Source organism: Argentina silus (genome assembly GCF_951799395.1).
Source record: "Argentina silus genome assembly, chromosome: 15".
In the NCBI taxonomy this organism is placed as follows: Eukaryota; Metazoa; Chordata; class Actinopteri; order Argentiniformes; family Argentinidae; genus Argentina; species Argentina silus.
The window spans coordinates 16,966,700-16,990,864 of NC_139669.1; the positions used below are offsets into that span (position 1 = coordinate 16,966,700).

The 24,165-nt window shown below is 40.7% G+C and overlaps 5 protein-coding genes across 6 annotated transcripts; 1 reads left to right on the top strand and 4 right to left on the bottom strand.

The window, feature by feature from the left end:
* Positions 1–3,829: 3,829 nt before the first annotated feature.
* fgf1a (fibroblast growth factor 1a) lies at positions 3,830–5,686 on the top strand (the record flags this gene model as incomplete). The annotated part of the gene is made up of 3 exons (XM_083685914.1): positions 3,830–3,998; positions 4,766–4,869; positions 5,143–5,686. The coding sequence occupies 3 exons, from the start codon at positions 3,830–3,832 to the stop codon at positions 5,341–5,343; spliced, it is 474 nt and encodes a 157-aa protein (XP_083542040.1). The 3' UTR covers positions 5,344–5,686.
* Positions 5,687–6,064: 378 nt separating this feature from the next.
* Positions 6,065–10,766, bottom strand: ndfip1 (Nedd4 family interacting protein 1). The gene is made up of 8 exons (XM_083686358.1): positions 10,593–10,766; positions 9,901–9,994; positions 9,362–9,501; positions 8,950–9,037; positions 8,510–8,634; positions 8,109–8,175; positions 7,766–7,874; positions 6,065–7,528 (listed from the first exon to the last, which is right to left on the bottom strand). The coding sequence occupies exons 1-7, from the start codon at positions 10,626–10,628 to the stop codon at positions 7,768–7,770; spliced, it is 657 nt and encodes a 218-aa protein (XP_083542484.1). The 5' UTR covers positions 10,629–10,766; the 3' UTR covers positions 6,065–7,528; positions 7,766–7,767.
* Positions 10,767–10,866: 100 nt separating this feature from the next.
* On the bottom strand, positions 10,867–13,300 carry gnpda1 (glucosamine-6-phosphate deaminase 1). The gene is made up of 7 exons (XM_083685783.1): positions 13,211–13,300; positions 12,773–12,909; positions 12,578–12,679; positions 12,290–12,472; positions 11,895–12,079; positions 11,412–11,586; positions 10,867–11,190 (listed from the first exon to the last, which is right to left on the bottom strand). Exons 2-7 carry the CDS (start codon positions 12,894–12,896, stop codon positions 11,129–11,131), a joined length of 831 nt encoding a protein of 276 aa, XP_083541909.1. The 5' UTR covers positions 12,897–12,909; positions 13,211–13,300; the 3' UTR covers positions 10,867–11,128.
* Positions 13,301–13,570: 270 nt separating this feature from the next.
* On the bottom strand, positions 13,571–21,246 carry hspa4b (heat shock protein 4b). Of its 2 annotated transcripts, none has more exons than XM_083686003.1 (19): positions 20,972–21,246; positions 20,343–20,400; positions 19,744–19,884; positions 19,167–19,289; positions 18,882–18,981; positions 18,540–18,673; positions 18,072–18,316; positions 17,862–17,938; positions 17,586–17,737; positions 17,215–17,321; positions 16,986–17,119; positions 16,549–16,739; positions 16,137–16,220; positions 15,774–15,929; positions 15,471–15,596; positions 15,190–15,297; positions 14,978–15,097; positions 14,589–14,750; positions 13,571–14,290 (listed from the first exon to the last, which is right to left on the bottom strand). In XM_083686003.1, the coding sequence occupies exons 1-19, from the start codon at positions 21,076–21,078 to the stop codon at positions 14,084–14,086; spliced, it is 2,532 nt and encodes an 843-aa protein (XP_083542129.1). In that variant the 5' UTR covers positions 21,079–21,246; the 3' UTR covers positions 13,571–14,083. The 2 variants fall into 2 exon arrangements, with proteins under 2 accessions (XP_083542129.1, XP_083542128.1); XM_083686002.1 differs by having other exon boundaries at positions 16,137–16,232.
* A 716-nt stretch (positions 21,247–21,962) lies between these two features.
* uqcrq (ubiquinol-cytochrome c reductase, complex III subunit VII) lies at positions 21,963–23,496 on the bottom strand. The gene is made up of 3 exons (XM_083686887.1): positions 23,375–23,496; positions 22,441–22,613; positions 21,963–22,128 (listed from the first exon to the last, which is right to left on the bottom strand). Exons 2-3 carry the CDS (start codon positions 22,592–22,594, stop codon positions 22,043–22,045), a joined length of 240 nt encoding a protein of 79 aa, XP_083543013.1. The 5' UTR covers positions 22,595–22,613; positions 23,375–23,496; the 3' UTR covers positions 21,963–22,042.
* Positions 23,497–24,165: the final 669 nt, after the last annotated feature.

Below are 24,165 nucleotides of genomic sequence, written 5' to 3' on the forward strand. Positions count from 1 at the left end.
AGTTGTAGTTTTGGGTCACTTAGACAGTACAGTATATTATCAGTACAGTCCACCAGGGCTCCTCAATGTCAATCCTCAACACTTGTATATGCAGGTTTTTGTTTGAATGCATGTGTGCATCATATTTGAATGGCGTATGGAGAAGTGGTATGGATAAAACGCATCTCACGGTTGTCCTTTTGAACCTTACTGCGTTGTTATACTGTAGTACTTACATTCTGAATACCAGCAACATGTCATTCCTATAGCATCGCCAACTTTGACATCTAAGGACATTTAGATTTGAATGAAAACCGGTATACAGGAGTGTTTGAGAAATGACATTGGTAAACCATGGGGGAGAACGTCACTGCTGCTCACAACAACCCTATCCCTATCCCTATCCCTATCCCTAACCCTAACCCTAACCCTTAGGCACCATTTAGCCTCCCCTCATACCTACCTAGGCACCTGGTTTCCAAATCTCCGCTCTTCCCATTTGGTGCGTGCGTGCGTTCAGCACTTAATACTTCTCCAGTCATCTCACAGTGAAACTGTAGCTTTGCTGATAAGGCGTTCAACAAGTATCCTCCATTCTCTGGGAATTCTTTCAGTGCCAAACCTTTTTTTTTTTTCACTTTTTATTCAGTTTTGCAAAACTGCTAATTTTAACAAATCTCAGTGTTTGTTTCTATATATATATAGACACTTATATAAAGAAACAGCTTGTCCTCTGTCTAAAGTGTATGACTGTTTTGGATAAAAGAAGAAACATTTAGGAGGTATATAGCACTTATGTTCACCTTGGATTTATAATTAAAGAAACTAATCATTGAAATACTTAGCTTTGGTTTTCATGTGAGATTCATGCATTGCTGGTATTATTATTACATAGCATAAATGACATTGCTAACAGCCATTTCTATACACCTGTACTTAGTTATATGTGAAGATGAACGGGAGTTTAAAATATGTTGTTTCATCATTTTGTCACCAGCTCATGTCTCAGTTGTGATTGTCTGCCTCGTCTTGTCAACAGCTTGTTTTTTTCTGCAGATTTTCTTACACCTGTCATATTGTTTTGTGTTTGAAGCACAAACCAACCCAGGTATCAAAATGAATGTGAATCTTTAAGGGGAAGTCATGCTTTCATTTAAATGTACATGTATGGTGACATACTTTGTACATTTTGGAGGAATTAGAGAATGATGATTATTTTGAAAGGTGCAGTGTATTTTTACCCAAATTGCATTAGAAATGCAATGTTTTTTTTTTGTTATTTGTTTGTTTTCATTAGTCTATTCACATATGGTGGGAAATTACATTTCTTATTTCAATACATTATGCCAACATCAAATATGAAGCTATACATTAGTGATTACGAACAATTACCATGCTCAGGTTGTCATTGGTTGACAATTTATTAAGTGACTGATGCATATGTGGTCCTCTATGTTCAGTGATGGACTGTATGAACCAAAAACCTTCCGTTTTGATTCCCAACATTGTGTTCTTGTGTGTTTAGTGGTAGTAGAGTCAGGAAAGGTTCACTTGGCAGATCAGGTAAGTTTCAGGTTGAGGTATGTGCACACATCCCCAAGTCATTTGAAGTCTCTCCTGCTTTTAGCCATTTTAACTCCCAAATTATTAGTTTGTATGTTCTTTTCAATGATGATACAAAATAGGAACGCAAATTATCCCCCCAAACTACTTATGGGTTACTTTCACATTCAGTGTGTCTACAAATCTCTCTGCTGCTGTTGTTCATTTAACAGGTATGAAACCAGAAACTCGCCTCTCCTTGTCCAAAAATGTATTGGTCTCTGTAGATTGTAATACATTTTCGCAAGGAAATCTGATATGCAATAGAAATTACAGATACATCATATTTTTGTTTTGTTGCTTGGAAAAGAGATTACACATTTATTTTTTTCCAAATAAAAGCTATTCATACACAAGTTTCACATTCAGTTTTGTGAACACCGAACTCTCTGCAGGACAGATTTTCAGGAAACATATCAGTGTCAATAAACAATTCATTCAGACTCAACAGGACATTTTATGTTCAGCTACAAGGTGACCAAAGGAAACACAGACCCACATTCAGCATATTTCAGTGTAGACTTAGTAGCTCTTGAAGACAAATGTACAGAACTTTGTTTTATAACACATTTTGTATTTTATTTTTATGGCTTTGGTCAAATTGTGTAATACTGTGAATAGGATAGGAGTCGCTTCACACAAAACTGTTTGTGAAAGTAATCAACCAGCTTGAACCTGAAATTTGCACTACCCAATTATTGTTTGAAATTCTATTTTGTATAAAACATATGCAGACATTAACTTTTGAAAATTATCAAGGGCCGATCATGTTTCACTGGTATATGCTTTCTTTTAAAGCTTTGTTATGCTTTAAATTTCAATTATGTATATAATCCAATGTAAAGAAAATGTGGTGTATTTGTCCCAAAATAATAGTTTTCTATATCCTCTGTATTATTTCTCCTCTAGTAAATGTTGATCTTTTCCTCCATTCAATTAAATGTTGAACTGTATGTCTTTGTTGTGTGGTACTTTTCAAAACAATGAAATGTATGCTGAATTTGATGTTAACTGAATTTTGAACAATGGAAATGGTCAGCTCATTGTAAGCCACTTTTAATAATCACATGATAAGCACTTATTCATCAAATAAATGCGCTTTTCCATTCTGGTGCTTGTTTTCTTGATTGTCCCTGAACAAGCAGCAAAGGGTTTGACATTCAAATGACTTCACCAGCTACTCGGCCTACATCTCTTTTGTGTTTTTTTATTTGTGTTATGGGAGTAGCTTGAAGATCAAGCACTGCCTTTTAAAAGATGCTATATGTTTTTACCAAGCTTCTTTTTCATAATTTCTGAGAGTACCTTGCATTTTCACCACAGTACTGTTGGTAAAGCCTGTTTTTCATTCCCCAAATGCCACATTCCCAGACTGTAACGAGTTACTGTAATGGGTCTTTATGGACAGCTGACTGACCTTGAGGTCAAGCTTAAATTCCAAGTTCCCATGACCCTCATTGACTCCTATGTTATCTATTTAGTTACCGACAATTGGCCACAATATGTTTCTAAAAATGTGTACAACTTACAAGTAGGCCTACAGCATACATAGAGTTCAGCTCAGCTCAGCTCAGTTCAGTTCAGTTCACTTTATTGTCCCAGATTGGAAACTTGGCTTGCAGTCAGGAGTCACAATTAAAAACATACACGACACAAATACAATATACTATTATGCAGAACAGAACAATCATTGAGTACATCAATGATGTAAAGTGCAAGTTTTTTGCATTAAAAAAAATCTTTACTCCTGTTGCACTGGGGGGGACACCTAGAACTTTGCCAGCCACCTTGACAATACAGCTCAGGCGGTTCTTATTGCTTATATTAAGGTTACAGTACCAAGCAATCATTGAGAAGATAAGAACAGATTCAATAAAGAAGGATTGCGTTATTCAAGGAAGAGGGATGCCGTATATAGCGGCTGTCACTGCAGCGTTGCATCCACAAGTTTTCTCCCCAATGTAGCCTCCATACGTCACGCTCCGTGTGGAAGCCACCCAGCAGAAACGAGGCTGTTCCAGCGGAGCACCAACAGGTGACGCGCCCCCTCTTCTGTGGCGGTCAGTCCGTCCAGCGCGACCAGGCCCTGACACCAGCTCATTGTTGCTTCTACGGGTGACTATTAAGTCCAAACGTTTCCGTTCTCAATCAGGCGGCGATTTGTTTCCGTTGTTTCCCTTCCCGTACCGCAGTGCGCTCATCAGTCACCATCGTCAGTAGGCCTGTTTTGGATATGATCATCAAGAGTATGACGGATGTGGAATTAACTCTTTTACCAGTGGGGGCTGAGAAATTCGGCATCAACCTGCTAGACTACAAGAAACTGACTCGCCTGTATTGCATGAATGGCGGATATCATCTGCAAATTCTTCCCGATGGAACAGTCGCAGGCCAGAGGGACGAGCATGACATTCACAGTAAGACTATACATAACAATATTTCAGTGGGTTTATGTTGTCAATATTATAATCTAATATTGCTATTGCTATATCGGTTTTGCTGCTAAATTAATTGTGCACTCAATTGACTGTTGCGGTTGAATTGATAATCAAGTTAATATTAAACTTTTTAAAAATGCATTAAATACTTGTTTTTCTGATGCTTTGCAAATGGACAGGAAATCAGTAACATTTTGCAGACTAATACAATTCAAGTTAATTACTAGTCAGTCGCTTTAAATATAATACCCTATCAGTTGTTTACAAGTTTTCATATGCGCTGCAGAGAATAGTCGCAAGGTAAGAGTCATCTCCTGCATATTGGGGTGTGGATTACTGATAGCCCTACCCTAGTGACCGTCACAGCAGGAATGTGAGGGATAGGCCTTGAACTAAGTAAGCTACTATATACATATCATCACTTAGCTTGCATGGAGTCAGAATAATAGAATATTAGTTCGAAATGTCGCCATAAAAAGGGCCATTTAATTTGTTGGGGCTTCCAGTCAACTCTCTGGATGTTGCAGAGTGGCTTCTCAGCTGACTTGACTCAGCTGATAAGAAAAAGGCAACAGCAGCAAGGTGTCGATTAACCATGCAGTAAAACGTCACTGTTTGTCTCCTCACAACTTTGGCCTTGTATTTTATCTCCATTATCAGAAGAAGTTTATTTGTTAGGGATTGCTTTTGTTAGTTTTTCCCCTCCCTAGGATTTTAAACATTGTGTCTTGTGTTACTTCCATTAGCTGTCCTGCGGGTGAAAGCTGTGGACCATGGGCTGGTGGTCATCAAGGGAATGGAGGCAGATCGCTACTTGGCCATGAACGAAGAGGGACAACTGCATAGTGTAGTAAGTATCAGCGGCCCTCTGTTTACTATACTGTATGTACTGCTGACCCCTTGCCCCACTCAGACCATGCAATCCACACATGCTTGGGTAGTGCTGGTTTATTTTTGATATCAATTAATCAAATAAAAAGGGTCGATTGAACATTGTAATTTTGAATGTAGTCCCAGGCAGTAAACATTAACCATCTTGATATTCAAATGATGAAATAGCATTCTGTCTAGTTGTAGCCTCCCCAGTAGTCTTGACCTGAGACTATTTGTATATTTATCCCAGTCAACAATAACTGATGAGTGTTACTTCCTGGAGAAGATTGAGGAGAACCACTACAACACCTATCTGGCTCACAAGTTCGGGAACAAGAGCTGGTATGTAGGATTAAAAAAGAACGGGAAAACCAAACGTGGTTCAAGAACCCATATTGGGCAGAAGGCTATCTTCTTCTTACCCAGACGGATCGACGATCCAAGGGAATGAAAGATGTTGGCTGAGGTGCTCACTGTACACACAGCATTGTAGCCTAAATATTTTAACAAAAAAGTACCACTGAACTTGTAATTACTCTAACTTTTAATTGGACCATGGGTGTCCCTGACCGTGTTAGGGAAAACATTGTTATAATACGTTATCATGGCTTAACTGCCCTGTTATGATCATCCTTATATAACACTACTAGGCCTGTACTGTATGGTAATCTGACAGAGAACATCAAGCAAAATAGTTACCAAATGAATCATTCCATTCCACAACATGATTATACAATAATAGCTGCTAGCCTAAAATGTTAATGTATTTTCAAATGTATGTACTGTTCAATCACTGTAACATTTAAACTTAAGGTAATATCAGTTGAATTATGATTTACACTAACATTTGTGGATTTGTGTCTCTGTAACGCTTCAAGACTTGGCAAGGCTGAACAGTAATAAAACATTAAAAACCATGAAATAACCTGTAGTGGTCCTGTACTTTATGTGTAGACTCATTGCATCTTTGATCCACAAGGTGTCAGTATTGCAGGTCATCTCACTCCTAGCAGTCTATGAGGTGAATTTCAAACATCTTCCCTAAATGTTGAGGAACTGCAGATCTTCTCCTCCAAAGCTTTTTGAGAAGGAGAGAAGAGAAGATGAGAGCAATCGAGTTGACTCTCACCATGTAGCACAGGGGTATAAATAATGGACACACACAAAACATGAACGATTTAAGTGACATTTATTAGACATGAAGCTTTTTACAATTTAAAACACCTCATAACAATAAGACCCCAAGGATACAGCTCTACTTCACAGAGAAATGAGAGTTCAGGTTTGGATCGTAGATGTAGTTGTACCATTCAACAAGGGCATAGCTAATCTAAACCAAAGGTTGAAACAAAGACCAGCATACAGAGAAAGCAACATTTACCGTAAACATGCCAACTGACATGATCAGCAGAATATTTGACATGTATCATTTCTTTAGTTTCCTTCCTACTGTAATTCTAATTACAATGATTATGAATGGTCATACACCAGGAATTAAGCACTTTTTCACCCTTATAAATGCTCACTACTAACAGAATAAATGCTACCATTTTGGTCATCATTAATTGCCTGGATAATGTGTCTGAAATTCAGATTGTATGTGGAGGAATCCTCTGGGTTTTTATTGGTATTCTGTAAAAGTGCACCTGCTTACAACATTCTTGATACCATCGTTTTGATACCTCATATTTTTGCTCTCCACAAACTCTAGTGAGAAACGTCACTCAAAAATAAAATAAAAATTGAATGTTTTTTTTCCTTTCTCCATAACCTTCATACAAGGATAATTAAATCTGCATGACTATACAACAAAACACTTTAAGGGCAGAATCTTAACTTCAGATGCACACAACTTGAATTTTCACACAAATGTTCAACTGATTTAAATGCATCAAGTCATGAGTCGTCGTGTGTGTGCATATTTCATGCCAGGATTCTGCCCTTTAAAGAAGTTCATAATGACTCATAAAATGTAGCAACAACCACTGCCCTCTACTGGCTGAATAATAAGAGTAACACTGCTTAAAGCCAACAGATGTGCATCATTACACTATGCTATAAACAGGTGTGAGCCCTGATTCGTAAAATCAAATCATATCTTATGTCTTTCTACAATTGGTCAACATCCTTACAATGTCTGGTAGGTCAAGATCATTCTGAGACGACACTAAGACATTAGGAGGCTGTCGAGCATGCTCTTCATCATCATCATCATCATCACACCTGTGGGCTCTCAGTGAAGTGTCACCTAAATAAGACTGTTCCCTATTGGCTTGAGAGGCAGATGCATGCTAGCACACTATCAAATGATATAAGGCATTACCCATACATTACAGACTTAAATGTAAATAGCACTTAACATTCGCCACTAATGAGTACATAGTTAAAAGGACTACTATCATTATCTATTCAGAAAGTTTCAAATGAAAGGAAAATAAATGACATAATTGATTCCTGAATGTTACAAGAGCTGTCTTCATCGGTAGGCAACTTGGAGGTCTTAATCCTGCCGATTTGTGATAGGTATTTGAGTTTGGTTTTAGACTTTTGCAGATGTGTTGCTTTTATTGGTATTCTTCTCAACATTACAAATTATTTATCCAGGTCCTGGAGAGTTTTGTTGATCAAAAAAGAAGCTGTGTGAGAGAGAGAGCCAGAAGACAATTACATTTAGAGTAGCAGATCAATATATCTTTAAGAGTGAGACACTACAATTGACAATATGTTGCATATTCAGCATACATTGGATGGAATGCAGAGCATAAATACATCAGATTGGTTTGATTTCTCATACTTTTGTTACTTGAGAGGAAGACCAAGTGTAAGGTCTAATTTGCTGATTTGTTTTTACGAGGAATGTAAAAAGGCATTACCTTCAGTAGATGAAGAGGACTCTCGTTCGGGGAAGAGTGGCATAAGAAGGATCTGCCATCTTGCGGACTCTGGAGTAGTTGACAAACCCTCTGATGAACAGCATGAACCCTGGAGTCAAAAAAGCAACATGGTCAGTCCCTTTGACTCCTTCAAGTGTAGTTAACTCTATTAACACTTCCATTCTATTCTCTTGAATGATATGTTCTAATGGGGTTTTGCATGTGTACTGCTCACTACCAATTTGCCAGCATGAAAACTTGAATAGGAAAAAATACAGTACAGCAAAAGCATTACTTCATTCAGCAATACCTAGCCTAAAACAAGACTTCGACTAAAACTTACCCAGAGCCAGGAACACCCACCACAACCAATACTGCCCATCAAAGTAGCCAGGGAAGTAGGTGGAAAACTGTCCGGTCCAAAAGGTAGTATGAATAAGAGGAGATGTATCATAGTTATCCACGTAACAGTCACATACTAAATTGCTGTCAAGTGCGAATGTTTCATCACCAACGGAGGTCCTGGAAATGCACAGGGTGTGGTGCGGTGACTTATGTTCCAGCCCAGCACTAACACAACTCATTTACTGCTAATCAGGACATTGATTAGCTGAGTCAGGGGTGGATGCTGGGTTGGAACAAAAATTTTGCAACATCCTGTAGGACTGATGTTGTTAAAAACTGACCTGAAAACTAAAATAAAAATGGACATAAATAAATAAATAGTAAGAGAATGTATTTTACCCGGACTATGAGGACCCATTTGATGAGGGACAGGCCAAACCCAGAGATGGCACCGTATCGGCCCGCTGCAGAGGTGGTCAGGCAGAAGGACAGGAAGAAGCCAATCCAGTTGAAGAGGAATGCCACTGGAGAGAAAAGGGAGAACAAAACAATCAATCAAACAAACAAACCATGACATCAGAAACCACCACTGCAGAGGAGCGACTGACAAAAGGACGCTAGCATTCAAATTCCTATCAGCCAACTGAATCTCAAATAACATCTGTTATGGGTGCATAAGTGCTGTAGTGTTCAGTCATCTTTTGCTCAATATTCCATTTCATCGGGAGCCACGAGACAGCTAGTGTACGACATCCCTCCAGTTAGGCCTTATGGAAGAAAATCCAGCAGCTTGAAACAGTAAGAGACATCCCTTGGCACACCAATGACTGAACACTTACTGAAGAAAGTGAGCATGAAAATGCCATCATTTCCTATCCGTAGCTGGTCAGCATCATCAAAGTCATCCCTGGCCACAAAATCATCCTCCTGTATGAACAATAGGAAAGTAGGAAAAAGATGGTGTTGTTGTTTTCTGGACTGAAAAGTGGTATCTTAATAATAATAATATGGCATTTTAGCTGACGCTTTTATCCAAAGCCACTGACATTGCAGTGAGTGTATACATTTTTCAGTATAGACGGTCCCAGCGGGAATCAAACGCACAACCTTAGTGTTTACCACCAAGCTCTACCAACTGAGCCACAGAGGACCACAGTAATATACTAGACCACAGTTAATATGTGGTCTACGTTGTTTTAAAAAATAAATATAACAAAAAAATAAAAGACATATTCATATGAAGAGACATACAGCCACCCTTCCAGGCACCAGAGGGACGGCACCCTCCACTTTGGTCCTCTCCGCTTCATCATAGGATGGCAGGGTGGTCGCCACATTGTAGGAAGGGGGGTTGGGGAACCTTGCCCCATCTTCTTTGTAGTCAAAGAAAGCTGCAGACGACATACGATGAGGACATAAATATTATTATATAGGAGACCGCATTTGGATAAAAAGCAATCAAGTCGTATTGTAGTAACTTGTACAATTAAGTTTTATTGTAGTATTAGTTTTTATACTATGAAAAAAATATATAGTTTTATTGTAGTATTCGTTTTTATACTATGGAACTGACACTGTTCATCACTGGCATTTAGGGGTTTTTCCACAACACCACTGATCAGGACTGATTAGGGCATTCAAAGCGTGATATATTGAGTTACGTTTAAAAACGTGTAAAGTCGTTTTAGTGAATGTGTCTACTACTGACTAATGAAAACGACAAATCCACTGGATGACAGGGCGAGATTCTGCTTTTAACATGTCAAAGGAGTGTCGTGAGGACCTCTCACCTGCGTTGGCTGCTGCAACGCTGCTGTAGGGTGGGGGTGCATCCAGGGCAGGGGTCTCCGGGGACTCCTGAGCTGGCTCTTCCTCATTCACCAGCTGGAGAAATGGGCCAGAACAACACAGGGGAGGTCAGTGACATGCTGTTGTTGAACCAGGCTGTTTATATCTAGAACGATAAGTGGACTAAACATGAGAATCAATGTTGATCGCCAAACATTCAGTCTGACTGACATCACACCATCAAAGATATGACACGATAAAGAGAGATCAAAGAATCTCCCTGCAATTATTAGCTACCAAATAAATGTAGTCTAATCGGCTTTGGTAATCCCTGTGGTTGTGTATAGCAAGCTTAGCTAGCTAGGTAGCCAATAAGCAACACAGCCCATTCTTAGACGTTGATGTCAACACAAATGCGACGAGCTGTGGTAGGAAACGAAAGAGGGTGTGAACGTTAGCTCGCTACCTAATTAGCAGTTGTGGTAACCGTAAGATCAGTTGAAATGTATCTAGCTGGTCAGTTAGCTACCGAACGAAGCCAGCAAGTTGACGTTAACATTTGTCATCGCATTGGCTACACGATCGGGCCCGTCCATCGGCATGACAAGGCTAGCTACCGACGTTTTCTTTTCGAGCGCTAGGCTAACCTGGCTAGCTGTCTACTTTTCCCTTGGTTTTTCCAAATGTCACTTACCTCCTGATATCTAACGTTATTGCTTTGCTCAGCCATCCTGGGTGGGCGTCTAGTGTTTTAACAACGACCACTTTTAGTTCCCAAAGAATGTGTGCGAAATAAAAATCTTCATACGCGAACTTGCAACGCTAGCACAGGTCGGCCATCTCTTCTTCCTCCCAGTCTGGCGGTGTGGTGTTGTTCCTCCCTCGCGATGTCATGTGATCCAGTGAACTGACCGGATCGTCAAAACACAGACTGCATTTAGGATTATGTAATAACACACACAGATACATTGTTTTCAAAACGAGTTTTATTAAAATAACGTATTGGAATATTACAAAAGCAAGTGTGTATCAAATGGGATGATTGTGGTGCATGACAATTGAGACACTTTGATTGCAAGTGTGTGAACTATTTGGCTCACACAAGTGATGTCCTCAACACCTAAAATAAATTCATGACATAATCAATAAGCTACTGTAGACATGTGTTACATAGAAACAGTACAAAACTCAGAGTGAATCATCCACCATAGGGCTATATTTCCAGGCAGGTTAATGCGTCTTCGAGACTGAGGGCAACGGCTCCACCAGCTTGTTGTGCACATGCATCATCCCTTCAAGAGAAACAACAACAAATAAAATGAATTCCCAAATTCCCTTTTCTCTGCCCAAAGAACAACAGTCCTAATTCCAACAACTAACAAATGGATTGATACCTGCACATGCAAGCCACTGAGGGATGCAAGCGCAGGCTAGCAGCAACCATATGACCCAAATATTCTCTAACAGGGGACCTATAGGGTCCCATAAAGTCCTTCAGTGAACAGACGCTCACCTTGGAAGTACTTCACAGTTTTAACCCGCAGTTCCAGAGTGGCATCCTCATCACACACAAAGACTGCCTGTGGGTGCTGCTGGAACGCAGACACTGTCCACATGTGGTTCACGCCCTCCTCAATGGCCTTGTACAGAGCAAAGGCCTTGTGTGCTCCAGTGATGAGAACCATGACCTTGGGAAAGAGTGGGATGTTGTTGTTGATACTGTTGTTATGCAAATACCCAGAGTGTGAATGAGAGGTGTGAAAAAGAGACAGACTGTTTAGAGAGGTGTGTAGATAGAAGGAAGTTCACAACAGTCACTACTGCATTGTCAACACCATTGTGTATTCATAACGTGTAACAAATTCACATTTAGGGGGAGAAAACTATGTTGTGAACATTGACTATTACAGTAGGGGTGTATACCCAGTATAAGCAGGAATTCCTCTGGTAGAGGTGCAACAAGAGGCATTGATAGACATCTAAAATCGAGTCTGACCTCCTTGGCGTCCATGACAGTGCCCACTCCCACAGTCAGAGCCATAGTGGGAACTTTGGACAGGTCTCCATCAAAGAAACGGGCGTTGGCCAGGATGGTGTCGCTAGCCAAGGTCTTCACCCGAGTCCTGGACACCAGACTGGAGCCTGGCTCATTGAAGGCGATGTGGCCATCAGGTCCGATACCTGATACAGAAGAGTTGTTTTGTTGTTGTTTTTTTGATAGTCAACGAGTATGAGTGTGAAGTTGTTTAAGCATGTGGCGTTTGTTGTGTTCTGTTAGTAGGTTGAACCTCCTTCAAACTGTATATGCATCAGGTACCACACACTAAGGGGAGTGGTTTTTATTTGTGTGGTTCATATTGTGGAACTTGTGATCATCATTATCATCCTCACCTCCGACAAAGAGTTCAATTCCACCAGCAGCTTTGATCTTATCTTCAAACATCTGGCACTCCTCTTGGAGGTCGGCAGCGTTGCCATCCAAGATATGGGCATTCTCTCCTCTGATGTCAATGTGCTTAAAGAAGTTATTCCACATGAAGGAATGGTAGCTTTCAGGGTGACTTCTTGGGAGCCCTATAAGATTTCAAAACGGGTGACCAGTTTTCCAAGGTTCCTCACAGTTAATCAACTTTTGTTGTAATTAGTGATTATGCAGAGAAATAGAGGTGAGGCACATACCCACATACTCGTCCATGTTGAACGTTTTGACAAACTCAAAAGAGATCTCTCCATTCTTGTAATACTCAATCAGTTTTTTATAGCAGCCCAGGGGGGTACCTCCTGAAGGCATCATAAAATAAACACGGCTTTAATACAAATTCTGCATAGGTTACTACTGAGCATACATTCAACATGCTACAGGTACGTGCTTACCAGTGGGTAGTCCGAGGGTGAAGAATCTGTCTGGTCCAGGGCTAAACCGAAGAATCTTATTTTTGATGTACTTTGCAGCCCACTCACTGGCTTTGTCATAGTCACTGAGAATGATCAGCTTCATGTTCCTGGATTAGCTTTACAATGTGTGGAGGGAAATAAAACTTAGATGGTAAAAACGACAGTTACTGTATCAGAGGGAATTGATCTTGGTCCACACCTAAAGCAGACTTTACACCCATAAAATGTGACCACCTTCAGCCGAAGACGTTGCAATAAGTTACCTGGGTAAATTTCACGGACAGTTAACAGATGACACAACACATTGCGCTTTCAATTGCAAACCTACTACAGTAAAATGCAATCATTGTCACTGAAAATGATAACGGTACGAATTGCAATTGAAAACATCTCCAAGTGAATATAGGCTATTGTTACCCGTTTGTTTTGTGAATGGAAAGTAAATATACAATAACTGGTACTGCATCCGTCTCTTCCCTTATATCCTTTCAGAAAAGCTTACAAAGCAGGAACCGCTGTCATATGACTGAGGTCGAGAGCAGCAGACAGGCTCAGGCGGGCGGAGTCATAAACCGCCTTGGGAGGTGGATCAGTCTGAAGTAGCGGAATCTTGCCTTATCCAATTCGAAAAAACGTATACTATGAAACTCATAGGCTACTGTTGTAAAAATGAGGAATGAGAGAAATGACACACTACTGGCAGATATATAACAACTTTCTAGAGAGAGTAATGTTAAAAAAATAATAATAATAATAATACAAGTGCGCTAATAAGGGCAGCATTAGAGATTTTCAGTAACTTTATTAAAACCAAATTGTGACACTGACCCGAACAATTATAGAGCACACAACAGAAATAAATACCATTATGTGTACAGCGCTCGTTGTCAAACAGGCTTATTGCAATTGGCTTTCAATTTATTTCAGCAAAGAAAATAAAGGGCATGCTATGGCAGCAGAAAGACACCATCAGATGTGTCTTAATTAGGCCTGTATTGACTGGAGAGATACTGACACTTCACTGATACATCTGGGCCACGTCTCAATCTGAATCCTTGCTCCCTACTTCTGTCTATTTTGATTCCTTTCAACAGATCTGAAAGGACAAGATATATATATATAAGCAATCCACAGTAATATCTTCACCTGACTCTCTAAGAGGCTAGGCAGAGTTTCCTGCTGTACTGCTTTTATGTTTCTAGTCCCATCAGATCTTCAGGGGGAAGTCAATATCACCAAGGTGAAGGGTACACATTTTCAGATTGAAACGCAGTCCTGGGGGTGAGCAGCCTAGTCAAGTTCCATGTCAGGCTTGTTTTCTGTGGATTCCTTGGTGGTGTTTCCTGTGCTCTCAGCAGAGCTCTTCTCCGCGCTGTCCGCCTGGGCCTTCTCCTCTCCGTTCACTGGTCCGTTCTGCTCGGCTGCCTTGTCCTCCTTGGGCAGCTCCACCTTGGGCTTGGGCTTGGTCAGGATGGGGTTGCAGGTACAGTACAGGTCCTGTTGGGGTTATAGGGAGAAATTCAACATGAAGAACGTGTATTCATGCTGAAAATGCAGTAACCACAAATTGATATTAAATTAACATTCTTCATGGAGATATGATTGGGCCGTTTACAAATACTGTCATTGAAACCTAGATACAAAGACGTTTATGGAGATTAATCAAATCAAATGTTATTAGTCAAATACACAATATACAAGACACACAGTAACACAATGATGCTCTATAAATGATTTATACAAGACACACAGTAATGAAATGATTTAGGGCAAGCAACTCTTCAACAATACATGCCTTTGTTTTTGCCTGGATCTCCCAGACTCTCACAGCAGGTTCTATGGTCAGGCTCTGTTTGCTCTGCTGGTTCATTTTGCTGTTCATCCAGATCATGGCATCATTCACCATCTTGTCTACTTTTGTCACCTCTGCCTCATCCAAATGATCATACTGCTCCTCCTGAGATATGATATGATATAATGATTACATTATAAGGGTCTGTCATAGCATATTCACACAGATGAGTTTGTTAATCCCAGAATGCAAATAGTCTACTCTCAATTTCTGCAATTGTCTTTTAAATGCCATAAAAATGTGCACCAAAGTTTGTTAAAAAAAACAACCTCATCTGGTGAGCGCTTGAAAGGAGCACTTTGTCCTACAACAACTACACCTTTCAGTCATACCTTAGTTTTATAAGCTTCTACAATTTTCATATACTGCTGGATTTGTTTCCCCATCTCGTCAAACGCTTTAGGCCTCTCCTCAGACTCCAGGTACCTCTCCTGGATGGGCTGGCCGAGGTTCTGCACAAAGTTCAGCCCAGTTAGAGACAGGAGATGCAACACTGGATTCAATTCATAGTAGCAAATAGTAAACCTAACACAGTCAATGTTACCTTTAGTTCAGCCAGTTTATCGATGTACACTTGTTTCTGTTGGTCCTCTCCATCCTCATACAGCCAGTTCTCTGTGTCCTCCAATTGTAACGACAACACATCTCGATCCTTCATCAAAGTCAACAGAATTATAAATCAGTCAATTGAAATATAGTATGGTTTATTGACATTCCTGGAAAAACTATAAATGTCCTTTACCCCTTGATAGGAGAAACATGTTGTTTAAGGTTATGGTTAGGCATACAACCTCTGTAACAGGAAGTCAAGGACACATTACTCACAGCCTCACTGACAAACTTCTCCAGCCTCCCGTGCAGTTTGTCTCTCATCTCGTACACGTACTCCTCCACATAATTCTTAGCATCATTCCTCTCCTTCTCAAGCTTGTCCTGCATGATCATCTTACCCTTTGGAAAGCACAAGCACCGACTTTAAAACCACCACGAAACAACATTCTTTTTAAAAGCTGCCCCCGAAATAGTTTGCATCAAGGGGAACTGAGAAGACCAAGACAGAAGCGAGACAAAAAGCAAGATACTTTTAAGAAAGCATGTACAAACTGAGAGACTGGCACAGTTAAATACCTCATTTTCTACAAAGAGATTGAGCATGTCATTGGCTAGTTGCCATTGCGGGCTATTTTCAACAGGAAGGTCCAGGACTTTTGTTTTGACTTTGGGCTTCTTAGCTTGTGGAGGCTGGTCAGACTTCTTCTCTGTTTTACCCTCCTCTGGGGAGGTCTGGATAGGGACAAGAGGAGGAAACAATATGAAGACAGAAGTGATCGCGAGAAGGTTTGGAACCGTAAGTAAAGATCACATTTTTTGACAGCATTTCAACATAAACAAATGGATGACATTCAACCCATGGTTTGGTTTCATTGAGCACTGATTGACGCAATGATTTCGGGAATAAAATAATACCAGTAACAGAACACTCAATATTACCTCCATTTCCTCATTCTCAGGAGACTTCTTCTCCTCAGCCTCTTTTTGTCCCTCGCCTTGGGCCTTCACGTCATCTTGATCAGTCTGCATTTCACCCTACAAAGAGGGCAAGACCATTAATTGTGAAATCACCACATTTTTGGTCAATGTTGGAACAGACATAGACCCAAATAGCTGTGTTATCACAAAATAGTAAATAGCAGAAGCCCCTCGTCAGGAACGATGAGTAAGAAAGGAAGAATATCACTGTGAGGTTTTGTATATCTTTAAATCAATAGGACCGATCTCTAGAGTAAGACTGATGACGCAGGCACAGAGGAAAGGCTAAGACCAAAAAAGTGATTGTGTTGCAAGATGCAGTGTTGGATGGAGAATTTCCTTTCCAGAAGAAACCTGTCTTATACAAACGCACCTCTTCCTCCTTCTCCTTCTCTGCGGTCTGTTCAGTGTCCATGGGTTCCTCTCCCTCGTCTGACTTCAGCACCTCCACCAGCGAGGCGGAGGACACACTGAAGATGCCGTGGATGTTCACTCTCACCTTCACCTTCACCTTGGAGCTCTCACCAGACGCCTGTGGCACCACATTCTGGATCACAAACTGACCTGGGAAGGACGTACCATGTCAACAACAGTCTGAATTGGCCTCTCCTTCATCTGCACTGATCCTACCTATCCTCCTACCCATCAAGAGATTTGATTTCCCCAGTCAAGTTCTTTCAGATCAGTGGAAGTCAATGAAAAGAGATGAGGGCGAGGTGCAAATTGAGAGTATGATTACAATAGGAAGATAAACTGTTTACAGACAGGGTCAATAATGGATCGAGTTCATGGATAATAACTGCAACATACCTATGGTGGGATCAGGGTAGGGAAGCTCTTTGGGGCAGTTGTAGTAGGCCTCCAGAGAGAAAGGCTCTCTCCGGTAGAAAGTCAACACTTTGGAGAATGGTGCTGCATGGTTCTTTGCGAACACCTCGCAATCGCTGCAATCGACATGCATTGTACATTTAGTCTTTGTTGTTAAAAACAATGCCTTAAAATTAATAGAGGAGATAATAAATCATGGGAAATTATTTACCTCAACCCCTCCTCTGCAGCAGAGTTCCATTTCAAAGAGATGGGGTAAGAAACCACGTCTGTGGTGGAGAACTCACGCACTTTGAATGCAGGGGACAGGATCGCACACTGAGGAAATTTGCACAGAGATTGTTTTCAGCAGGGCGCAACAGTGGCAGACACCACCAAGCAGACACCCATAAACCATTTGTAGGAACCTTGTTTCCAATGCATAGCAAAAACACACAAATCAAGCTCATTTTAAGGGACCATTACCACAACCTGTAAGGCTATAAATAAAAAATAAAAAAAGTGCTTTCTAATTTTGCTGTGTCAGCCTACGTGGGTGTCCAAAGGGCATTTTAAGAGCAGAGAAAACAAAGAGAGAGTGACCTGCAGAGCACATCCTCTGGCCACAGCCTCATCCGCGTTCAGAGTGGTGCTCAGCTCCTTCCCAAAGAATTTGCTGATTCTCTCTTTGACAGCTGGGCTCCTGGAGGCGCCACCAACTATTTCCACTGCATAGATGTCCTCCTTCTTCAGCTCTGACAGGGCAGGGAAACACCATTCAGAATCAGCACTGACTACTGACTACATTCATACTTGAAAACAAATGTGATACATATACAAACAATTCAGGAAGATAATAAACAAGAAGGCTATACTCACTGGCTTGCTCCAACAGATTGTGCAGTGGAGCCTCCACTCTGGCTAAAATATCACCACACATCTCCTCAAACTGAATCCTAGAGATCAATAGAAAACATTAGTTAAAGACACCACACCTATATGAAAAACGAACTTCATTACACCTCGTGGGAATAGGATGTGCTCATAAAGAACAACAAAATGATTCATCGCAAAATAAAAAAGTTATACCTGTTAAGTTTCCCGCTGACGTCAATGTCGTTCATGAAACACTCAATATTCAGTGGCAGGTCTGAGGAGTTTGCGCTCATCAGCTTCTTTAGTTTCTCACACTCCTGGTACAGCCGCACCAGAGCCTTGGGCTTAGACTTCACATCCAGTTTGTACTTCTTGCCAAACTCCTCACAGAAGTGTCTCACCAGCATGTCATCAAAGTCTTTGCCTCCCAATTCTGGGTCACAGGCTGTAGCAAGGACCTCGGATGGGAAACACAAAACAGTAGCAGAAAAAATAAAGAAATTATAAGAATCAAGAGTGTAAGAATGTTTTCAAATGGAGAGGAAAGTGAAGGGAAAAGAAATATAAAATATTATAAATATAGATGAGTATACAGACACAGATTTATTTTCAGAAACAGGTGGGCGTTTCAGTGAAAATGGTCTCATACATCCGTGTACAGCCACTGCTCCTAATACACACCTTAAGTTTGCCCTTATTGAAGGCACACACAGAGGTCTGGTACGCAGAATGCCCCAGATCAATAAACACCACTGTTCTGGCTTTTTCCTCTGGGGCAGGAAGGTCCTGTTTGTATATCCCATACGCCAACGCCACTGAAAAGAAGAGAATGAATCATGCTGTGATTCAAGTTCAACTGTTCATACGAAAGCTGTGGGGTTTTATTACCTGCACAAAAAGTAAGAGACAGCATTGAGGTGTGTGTATCAATATTCATCCAAGATAAATAATCAAGATTCATGGGGGCCATACAGTTCTCTCTCTCCTTAATGCCAAACTTGCTGCTCTATGCACACTACAAACCTGCAGTTGTCTCATTCATAAGCCGCAGGCAGTTGAGCCCAGCAATCTGTGCTGCATCGACTACTGATCTCCTCTCAGCATCAGTGTAGTAGCAGGGGACCTGGTGTGGATGGAGAAGATTCCAAAGTCACGCTGACCAATACATGAGATGCTAAAAATGCTTGTCATGCAGCTAACAAACACCCATAAAATGCATAATATCTACGTTCTCGTCTATTGAAATGCCTGTGTAATTCTAATTCAAGTGTAACTTGTAGCATCCACAGAATTTTTTACAATACTCACAGAAATCACACAGTCTGCTACAGGCTTCTTCATTGCATTTTCAGCCGTCTCCTTTAGCTTGGTGAGCAGCATGGCAGTAACCTGTTCAATACTGAAGACCTTTTCCTCCTCCATGTACATCACCTTAAGCCACAGACAGACAATATTGGTTTTGATATTATTTATAGACTAAACAAGAAGTATGACACATTTTTCCCATCAGGTAAATGTAATCAGCAAATTTCTACAGTAAAATTGTACGATGAATAGATTAGATTAATTATACAGTTATCCATCTTGTTTCCTGATTAAGGTGGTATGGTGTATACACCTCATCTAACAAGGCATACAAACACAGTGTAATTTGATGTCATTGTGGTCTCGAAGCTCAACATGAATTACTCATTATGAATAATTCAGGGTATCTGGTGATCTGTCAAACTGGGCACGGAAATATTCAAGATATATTAATCAAAATCAAAATCAAAATGGCGTGACACAAGCACCACACAATAGATGCTTTCCTGTCTGCCACAGTCTCATAATTCGAACCCTTATTTCCAAACCTGATTGTTAATGATTCACCTTTTTATCTTACCTTGATGCCAGTTGTCCCAGTAGGCATTTGTGCTAAGTCATAAACAAGGCTGGATTTCACACGCTGGACAAACGGGTCTGAAAACGCCCTGCCGTGAAGTCTCTTGAACCCTTGGACAGTGTTCTTGCAATTTGAGACGGCCTGTTTTTGCATTGCAGAAAACAAAGTCAAATCATTAAGTTATTAATTGTATTGAAATTATCTGTTATATGTCTCTCCGGGCCTTGTGTTCATCATTCAGGGCTTGAGGGCATGAATATTGTTCACAACCTGCCTATCAGCTGTTTAAATTACACCACTGAGATTAGAATGCATACTTGTTTATATCTTAATGTGTATGCAAAAACACTGACAGCAATCTTGACTAGACTTGCTGGATTTGAGTGCATCTCAACCAACCCATTCCTTGGGAACTCCCAGCCATTTCATGTATTTGTGAAATGTCAATACTTCCACTCAACTATTCATCAAGCCCTTGACTAGGTGAATCTGGAGTGCTGGTGGTGGACTACAAAAAAAATGTCTGGGATGGAGCAGGTTGAGAACCACTGGTCTGACAAAAAACGTCCTTACAAGATGCGCCCTCTATAACAACTTACCTGGCTTTTGGCAGCTGCACCAATAGACCGATTCCGTGGCCCAAATGACACGCATGCTCTGGAAGAAACAGAATGACAGGGGGACGTCAAAATTTTTTTTATTCAGTTAAGTGATTGAGGCAGTGCAACCTTAATATGTTTAGACTAATTGAGCGGATGCCACTGAACAAGCCCACACTGATAGAATCACTGCTGCGGGCCTCCTCGCAGCGCAGCGCTCCTTAGTTCCCACTTCCAATGAAAAGCCACCATCACCACCCCATTGTCTTAAAAACACATACGATATAACGTCAAAAATCAAAACGGATGTTTCAAAAGACAGTGTCAAAGGTGTTTCAAAATTGCTCACTGTACAGAAGGATAGCATTTACGATGCATTACGATGCTTAAATGATCCTAGTGTGACATGGCACTAACATTCATTCACACGCTGCTGTGCTGCAATGAATATTGTAGCCAACTTGACGTTAGCTTGTAGCGAGCTAGCATTTGATATTAGCATCACGCCTCTCTTCTCTTCTGAGCTGTCAAGGCCACGCGTTATGTTCCCATCTGAGCAGATTTCTATCAAACAAACTGTAAAGTGTCAATACATGAAACACCAAGAGTAGAATCCAATTTAAACTTACGGTGTACATCGGTCACTGTATTCATTAGCTACAGTCTCTATACCTCCAGCACGGGCTACCGCTACACAGCAGTTCAGGAAACCGACGTCGAATCCGACTACAGACATCTTCGTAGAATGTGAATGTGTTGATAGGTAGTAATGGCAAAGCACAGAAAAACGTTACACCTAACTCTTAAATAGGACAGACCACCCCTGTATGTATCAATATATACGTTGTGTTTTAATTCATTATCCCCACCCTAGATCCATGAAGCTGCAACTGCGTGCAGTACAAGCCGGTAAATCGCTGGTGTCCTCGAACAAGCCCAACTTCCGATGCTTTCCAGTTGTGGAGGTAGCGAGGATGTGTTCCTACAGAAGGACGTCTATGGTTCCTCCCCAATGGTTCATTCAGATGCGTTTAACAATGTTTCATCTTTGACTTTTTATTTTGATCATTTCTTAAATGTGTATCACGCCAGGACAGGGAGAATAAATAGAAAGTTAATAGAAAATCGAATTTGATCCTACTGAGCCTTCCATCAGAAATGGGGGAAGACGTTACACCCAAAAATGCGAGACTGCAAAATGAGTCTAAATTCATGATATATTCTTTCTTTCTTTCTGGGGTACAAGCTAAGAAAGGCCAACAAAACGTGGTCCTGTGTAGCTCAGTTGGTAGAGCATGGCACTAGCAACACTTAGGTAGTGGGTTTGATTATGGCAGGGATCATAAATGTATGCATTAACATTAAGTGTTTTAAATTGTAAGTTGCTTTAGATAAAAGCATCTGCTAGATGGCATATATTTAGCCTATAAAACAGTCAGTCCTAAGAAATCAATGTGCCAGTAACAGACTAAAAGAAAAACAACAACTGGGAAACTCTAGTTGCATTGTTTGTGAATAGATCTCACAAAGAAACACAGGCTCTCACAAAGAAACACTGGTGATCCAGAATCTTGTGAGTGATTTGCTTTTCAGTGATCACAAAAACATCAATGAAAACACTTCTGATAAATACTGATTTTTATTGAAGAAACATACAGTGACGATTTAAACACAAGTGGACAGATTAGGAAGGTAGGGTTTTACTCCTCTTTAGTATGAACCTTCCTCTTGCTTTGTTCGAAGACATGGTTCCCCCAGGTATATGTCACGTACATGGCGATCATTGCTGGAAAAGAATGATGCAAAAAGTTACCAGTGGACTCTAGGCCTAGGGTGTGCCCAGTCAAAGACACACATGGAGGAAACATGTTTCAAGCGGAAACCTGTTTTTATACAGCAGCACATCCAGTCACAATAACATGGGTGGTCAGGAATGAACGAAGGGAAAGCATAACACAGCTTCTAATAGTAAGTGGCTAAAACAGGATGCAAGAAGCATGGCCTTATAAAAGTGTTACTTTAAAGACATTGTGGAAACAGTTTGACAACCGATTGATGGTTTTGTATAATCAACCATACCCAATCCAATGACACTTACGAGGAGCGAATTTGAAGATCGATGCGTTGAATCGTCTCCACACATTGGGGATTCCCTTCGAGAAGTAGTTGGCGAACGCCTTCTGCTCAAAAGGGGACAGACTGTATGTGATCACGTGCCTGACCTTGGCCAAATTTCCAAAGTGGTGTCCCATGGTGTCAAGAGGGACCGATCTGAGATGGCAGGGAAGAAATATACAGTCGTTAAGTTAGTGATGTGCAGTACATTCATCAAGCAGCAGCATTGACACTGATGAGAACATATGCCCCAAAATGATTTTCTGTGATATGACCACAATCATGACAGCTACTTGTCATGCCCAAACATTCTGGTCATATCTAGGTCCAGTCCTAGTCTAGTCCTTGTCTAGGTCCAGTCTAGTCCTTACCCAAAAGGTAAACTATTGAATAAATGTTCATCTATTCTTAATATCCTCTGTAAAGAGAACTTGAGGACCATCTTGATTGCTACATTAGTCCTGACTCGTGTCTTTTCCAACAGTGACTGGTTGGAACACAAACTTGTACTAGCTACCTAGATGGCCAGGCTAGAGGACGTCTATTCTTCGTTCGTTGACATGTTTCTCACACTGCAACCACTACATATTATATCCCCCTCACCATGTGAATTGAGACTACGGCGCGTTTCTTCAGATAAATGACTTCAATGTAAATGTAAGTAGATCAGGCAGATAGAAAACAAGAAAATTGAGCAAGGGCTAGCTAGCTAGCTAACTAGCTCGATGGCTACGGACGTGTGTGTCTTCGAGACCTTGCTTGACATTCACCAACAGTACACGGTGTTAAAACGTCCGGGACTCGTTCAATTTCGCCAAAGCTCACATGTAAACGAAGATTCTACGTGTATCCCTCCGTATTGCTGACTGAATCGTTTCAACAAACCCATGAATCCTATAACATTAAACATCGCTTACCGTACTGGTGCTCCCGGACGCTTGTTTAATGGCGGTTGGTGCTGTGACGGGATTGGTTGGTTCAATGTCTAGTCCGGGAGGAGGGTTCGGTCATGTCCCTTCTCTTATTCTGCAGGTTGCATTTAGCCCCTAGTTGAAACGCTGCTGCCACTCTCTGGAAAGAGTGTGAGAGAATGGAGCAATGGACCATTCCATTTCCATAACATAGCTTTTTAAAATTATTATTATTATTACCTGGGAGTCTGCATGCGAGACTCCATTTCTGTACTGACCATCCCACAACAGGGCACACTTACAGCAGAATATAATCATTGAAGGGGTATTGACAGACACAACAGTCGACGTGACACAACCTGACTGACATACAGTACAGTAAACACACTTGTTTGGAGACTCAAATCCACGCATACATGACATGCTTCAGTAGTGTGTGTGTGTGTGTGTGTGTGACAATGACAAATCATGCAGTTTACTTCGACAATGAATAAAACACTCAAATCAGTGCATGCTATTCTTTATTTTGGAATATTTCTGGTGAAAATCAGTCAGCCTAACAATATAGTACAGTCAATTAATTTGCATAAATAGACATGTCATGCATTTAGTTAAATTCATCAGTACAAATTCTTAAGTATGTCATTCCAGGACCATGGGTAAATACACACTGAAACATGAAGTTGTCCACATTATAGACAACTTACATTCTGGACAGTAAGAAAAGAGAGGTTGTCCATGAGACAACCATATGCAATCCCCAGGAATAAAATGAAATGTAAAAGTGTTTGATAAGA